Here is a 6,264-nt window from a genome sequence, read left to right as displayed (position 1 = left end):
ATTTTTTGATAAATTCCGTTTAAATCAATAAGCCGCTTGCCTTGGTGGTAAGATAACATGTTACACCAAATAAACCCTGTGCAAAACACAAGGGTTTACCCATTCCCCATTGACTGAACATGAAAAGCAAAATGAAACTCACCTGAGATACAACTTAAAAAATGCCTTTTTTTCTGACTTGCTCATGCTGCCCATTGCTTCCTGGCACCCTGGATGGTATGCCATACCACCCATATTGATCTCTTCATTTGTGGAAAATATATCAATCTTTAATTGAATGTTGCATATCCAGGTCTTTATAGGATTTTCGATTATCTATATATTTTTATATCATCATAAACAACCACTTGTGTAGTCACTGTTTTCATGTTAAGGGACGTGAGTCAGATATTTTTTTCCACGTTCTCTTCAAATATGTGGTAGCTTTAAAAAAAAACAACAAAATATCCCTTAGAAACGTGAGAGATTCTATCGAACTCAAATCTCAAACTTCGCTTAGATTATTACTTTTCGAGGGAAAACTTAAAGCTTAAAACTAAAAAAAAAAAAAAAAAAAAATCTCATTGACTCCACAAGACCACCTTAACGACGTTCGTCCCGCCCCCGGAGCTCCGTTTGGTCTCTGTGATTGGCTGAGACCTCGTGGATGGAAGTGGCTGCAGAAATGCAAAACTTGTTGCTGGCTCCTCTGGACGCGTTGATCTCACACAGCGCCAAGCGGCGGAACGGAGTACGTGAGTGAGTGGATCTGTGAATCGCTCCGGAGCGCGCTCAGACCAGACCAGACCAGACCTCAGCACAACAGAGCACAGGCAGAGAGCCCAGCAGACCGTACTGGCTGAACCGAGGGACGCGCGCGTTTACAGCCGATCGGAGCGCACCGACCGGGGACTTAAAGCGCGGAGGCTTCTCCACCGAGCGCATGAGCGGCCGCGCGGTGAAGGATGCTGTCAAGCCGCTCCGTGGTTGTGGAGCACCGGGGAGTGCACGCCGCACCGCTCCTGGTTCACTGACGCTCTTGTTGGAGATTCGTGTTTATGGACTTCCATATATAAGCCCTTGGACTTTTGGTTTTCAAGCCTGCTGAAACAGTTTATTTTTCTTTCCGCTTTTTCTTTTTCTTTTTTCTTTTTATTTTTTATTAAAGGACACCGGTGCGCAGAAATTTGTCAGAGAGACGCGCACACCGCTCCACACTGACTTTTATTTCTGGTGTTATTTCCAGTATGGGACCTTACACAAAAAAATCAGTCTGGGACCTTTTATACCGGGCTGGAATAAGGAACTAAACGAGGAAAAACTGTCATATTTTTGTTGATCTCCTCGAATCTTGTGCGCTCTTTTCATTTTCCCCCGGAGCGGTTTTTTTTTCATCCAAAGAAAATTGGGCACAAAGAACAATAACTTGTAAAAGTCGCCGCTTTTGTGCAAGTTTTATTTTATTTTATTTTTTTCTATCAAGAAAGACTAAAACTAAAAGGAAGAGCAGACAGTTTCACCTATTAATGCGGGAACAGACAAGCAGTTTCCGTGCGTATTTGGCACCGTCTGTCCCCGCTCCACTCCGCGTCCTTGGAGAAGTAAAAACAAAAAAACAAAAAAAACAAACTCCCTTTTGATTCCCAGAAATGAGAACTTATTTGGTGAGTTTTATCGTTTAAAGTCTACTAAACATATTAATCATTAGTTTCATCAACATTGTGTATCATTTTTTCCCCCCCTTTTTGCTTTTGGGGACAGACGGAAAAATACAGAGTGTGCCGATGTCTGGCAAACTGGCCGTCATGTGGGATTGATTGCTGGGGAGTATGTTTGGGCTGGAGCAGTTTGGTTCTCAAATTAATAGCAGAAACCCTGGCCAGTCAGAGAGAAACATAAACCAACAGAGACTGAACATGGGCTCACATTATAAAAGCCCAGGCTTTCATGCTGGAGGCCCACCTGGAGCCGTGGAGTCCGCCATGGGCCCCATGAACGAGTCCCAAATGCTGGGGCTCAATATGAACATGAACGGTGAGCCTTACGCTGGGTTTCACCCTCGGGGACACCCAGACATGCATACAGGGGGCGGACTCCAGCAGCAGCAGCAGCAAGGACCCATGCATGGATTTTTTAACAACCAGCAACCTCATCAAGGACACCCGCATGCCCATCAACCTCACCCCCACCAACATCACCCTCATTTCGGTGGGAACTTTGGAGGCCCAGATCCAGGGTCGTCATGCCTACATGGAGGGAGGCTGATGGGCTACAACAGCAATGGCATGGGACCACAGCAGGGTTTTGGAGAGGGTTTTGACCCTCTTGCTGAGGGACCGGCAGGAGAAGGCTTTCCACAGCAGCAGCCACAGCAGCAGAGGCCTGCTAACATACCTGAATTTCAACATCATGGTCCCCCCAGCGGCAATCACCCCGTCCCTGCTCCCTGTCTTCCCCTGGACCAGTCGCCTAACAGAGCAGCATCTTTCCACGGTCTTCCGTCTTCTTCATCTACGTCATCTGAGCCTCACACGATGGAGCCTCGACGGATGCCCAACCAAGGAGCCGTGGAGGGGCTAGAGTACAACTTTCCAAGCGATCCGCCATCTGGACATTTTGATGTACCTGTGTTTTCCCCATCAGAGACAGAATCTCAGCTACCACATTTTGGGCCAGGCCGGCCCGTTCCCAGTGGAAATTTTCCAGGGAGCTCTGGCATGCCTCGGACACCAGGCATGCAGGGCATTTCTAAGGGACACCAGCCGCCACCACAGCCCCAACAACCTCAGCATGGAGTGTTTTTTGAGCGATTTGGAAATGGCCGGAAGATGCCCGTGGGAATGGAGCCGGGGGTCAATGCGAGACATCCCCTCATGCAGCCGCAACAACAGACTGGCTTAATAGCCAGACAGAACTCGTGCCCCCCTGGCCTCCCCCGACCCCCTCAGGCTGAGCCCGGCAACACTAACTCCAACATTCTGGACGGAGGGGTCATGATGCCTGGCCAACATAACCAGTTTGAATATCCCATTCACAGACTGGAAAATAGAGGTTTGCACCCCTATGGGGACCCCATGTTTAATATGCAACAGCCAGCTCCTCCTCCCTCCCAGCAGCCCCCAAATCAGAGGCTGCAACACTTTGACTCTCCTTATATGAACATGGCGAAAAGGCCCAGATTTGATTTTCCTAATTCACATGGTGGCGACGGTTGGTGCAGTAGTATGGATAACCACCTCTCTCCCTCAGCATATCCCGGCCTTCCTGGGGAGTTCACCCCACCTGTCAATGAAGGTTTTGCACCAGGTCCCTTACAACATCCGGGGCCCGAGCCGCAGTCTCTGCAGCAGCGCCAAAACGCCGCCATGATGATAAAACAGATGGCCTCTCGCAACCAGCAGCAGAGGATGAGGCAGCCGAGTCTTCAGCAGCTAGGTCACCATGGCGACGTACCTCCTGTCCCAATGACTCATGGAGGTCCAGTTGGGAACATGCCTCAGCCCAACTTTGACAGGGAGAACAGTGGCAGAATGCCCAGCATTGATGGACAAAATCCTCATGTAACTCAGGAGAACTCCTGGTTTCAGGGGTCCCACCCACCTGGAGAGATCATGTCACGGCGCATGGGTGGGGCTGGCAATGAGTCCGGGCCTAATGAGATGGGGCTGCAACAGAACGGGGCTGGGATGATGTTCAGGCCAGGCATTGGAATGCAGGAGCCAATGAGAATAGCAGGAGACGGACATGTTCAGACCCTTCATTCTCCAGGCATGCACTCACAGTTTAGTGGAAACATGGGTAACCTCTCACAAATGCAGTCGCCAGGAGCTGGAGGAGGACATCCAAATGCACCAGCAGAAAGGCGACCAGCTGATTTTCCTGCACCTCCAATGGGAGCACAGCCAACTTTTCCCTATGGGGGGGCTAACCGCCAGGGGCCGCCTCACAGTGCTCCCCAGGGGGTGAGCACCTCACCAGGGAGCTACCCTCCACAGTCTGAGTTCCCCTCAGGCCAGCGGTCGTCTGTTAGTAAGCTGGGAGCTCTGTCCCTTGGGAACTTCAGCAAAACCAGCTCTAAAGACAGTGTTTTCGGTCAGAGCTGTTTAGCGGCCCTGTCCACGGCCTGCCAGAACATGATCGCCAGCCTAGGGGCCCCCAATCTTAACGTAACATTCAACAAGAAAAACCAAAATGAGGGCAAGAGAAAACTAAGTCAGACAGAGCAGGACATTAATAGCAGCACATCTAATGGGACTGGAAGTGCTGGTCCTGAATATTTTCAGAGCAGCGCTTCCCAGAACAGCCAGATGCCTGGCACCGGGAATAGCAACTCTAAGCCTGTAAGTCAAAGCCAGACGGTGCAGGGGGAAGCCAGTGCCCTCTCCCCAAACTACAACATGGACGCTACCCCGTGCAGTGAGGGGAAGGCAACAACAGGGAGTGGGAGAGGGAGAGGGAGGAGAAAAAGAGACAGTGGACATGTGAGCCCTGGAATTTTTTTTTCCTCTGATAACGGTAACCCTGTTGTAAGTCCAGGCCAGCAGACCCCCTCGGCTGGCGTTGGGGAGAGGGGTGGGGGCACACCTCATGAAAAACACCTTCAGTCACCCTCTTGGGGGAAAGGAGGTGACCTAATGTTGGGGGACCAGGCTGACCTTATGTCTTCTTTAGACAGTGGCATTCAAAGTGTTGCTGCCAAGTCTGACAGCAGCTCACCACGAGTGGACTTCCCTGACGATGTCAGCACCCACTATGGCAACGAGGACGAGGTGTCATCCAGCTCAGATGCAGGAGGGGCTTCTGCCACCAAGCCCAATCGCAGCCCTATGATCACAGGCTCACCCAAAATGCAGCGGAGTGATAACAGTTTATTAAATGGACAAAAGCCCCTTGGCATGGGCATAAACAATCATACTACCTCAGCACCAGACAGCTATGGACTGAACTCTGGTGTGAGCACAGGGGCCAGCGGGGTGAGCCACCCGGGCACTCCTGGGGTGGAGCAGGTACGCACCCCGTCCAGCACCTCGGGCCAGGAAGAAATCCACCCGCTGGAGATCCTCCAGGCCCAGATTCAGCTGCAGCGGCAACAGTTCAGTATCTCAGAAGACCAGCCCCTGGCCATGAAGAACGGCAAAAAGAGCAGTGACTGTCCCTCGCAGAATGGAGACAATGAGCTGCCAGGCTGCAGCCCGGATGCAGGGAAGGGCTCAATGGGCACTATTGACCTTGACACCCTCATGGCAGAGCAGCACGCCACCTGGTACGTGCCCAGTGACAAGACCATGATGGATGGGTCAGAGGATGACAAGGCCATGGGACCCTGGGAAAAAAATAAAAGCCAAAACAGCAGTAAAGAAGGTAAATAACTCCTCCTTTTTCTCCTTTAATCTCTAACATACAATTCAGAGTTCTGATAAGTTTTCCTCTTAAAATTTTGTACTTTATTTATTTGACCTCGAACATAATTTCAAAAGGTATCCTAATACTTTCACTGTCCTGCTGAAACTGACATTACAGAAACTTTTGTGCATGTTGTGTGAGCAGCATGCATCCCTGGTTATTCTATTGCTATTCTGAAAACTTAGAGGGTTTATTTAAGATAAGTGAAAAAAAATGTCGTCAATTTTAATATTTATGTATAAAAATGGTTTTTTTTATGTTAAAGTAAAAAAAAAAAACCAATCAATTTTAAACGGTACTTTCTTTAAATCCTTTATTGTTAATTGTAGCTTAAAGCCTCTTCAGAAAGAACAGCTGAAGAAAAGTAAACATTTCCTGTGGCTCTTTATCTCAGTTTTCAGGGTGAACAACTACATTGAGAAGATTAATAGCTTTCTGAGGATATGCGTTTGCGCAGCGGGGGGTTCCCTCGCCTGGTTACGTGTTTGTTTTTGTCATTATCATGGGATAATACCGCCCTGGTCAAAGTGGACAGATTTTTCGACAGGATATTTCGGGATTAGCATCCTCGTTTAAAAATTAAAAATAAAAATAAAAAAAAGCCGGTCATACACGTTTAGTATTTTGAAATTAATGTTAAATAGATGACAGGTTTAAAAGCATTCTGTTAATAGACTGATATTTTTAATTTGCCTAAGTTTGTCTCGGAGCGATTTTTGTAACTCAGTTGTGATATGAATAATTGTCACTGTGTTGTTTCTCGAAGAAGGTTGAATATATATTTGACTAAAATATACTTTTTAAGCAAGAAGAGACATGCCATAAAATGAAGAGATGGGCTTGTTTTTACAATTTTATATCTTCAGAGCGCAACGTCTATAT

General features: G+C 48.3%; 1 protein-coding gene across 2 annotated transcripts in view; it reads left to right on the top strand.

The window, feature by feature from the left end:
- Window positions 1-678: 678 nt before the first annotated feature.
- mn1b (meningioma 1b) overlaps window positions 679-6,264 on the top strand; it is a 21,842-nt gene continuing 16,256 nt past the window's right edge. The window contains exons 1-2 of one of the 2 annotated variants that reach the window (XM_015057782.1): window positions 679-1,643; window positions 1,741-5,340. In XM_015057782.1, the coding sequence (XP_014913268.1) occupies window positions 1,809-5,340 (3,532 nt within the window). In that variant the 5' untranslated portion in view covers window positions 679-1,643; window positions 1,741-1,808. Of the gene's footprint in view, window positions 5,341-6,264 lie in introns of both variants that reach the window. The other variant, XM_015057779.1, reaches the window with a different exon arrangement.

The sequence above is a fragment of the Poecilia latipinna genome, unplaced genomic scaffold (assembly GCF_001443285.1).
Source record: "Poecilia latipinna isolate Pla-1442-1.1 unplaced genomic scaffold, P_latipinna-1.0 Scaffold62, whole genome shotgun sequence".
NCBI classification, from domain to species: Eukaryota; Metazoa; Chordata; class Actinopteri; order Cyprinodontiformes; family Poeciliidae; genus Poecilia; species Poecilia latipinna.
This window is presented reverse-complemented; position numbering and strand designations above follow the sequence as displayed.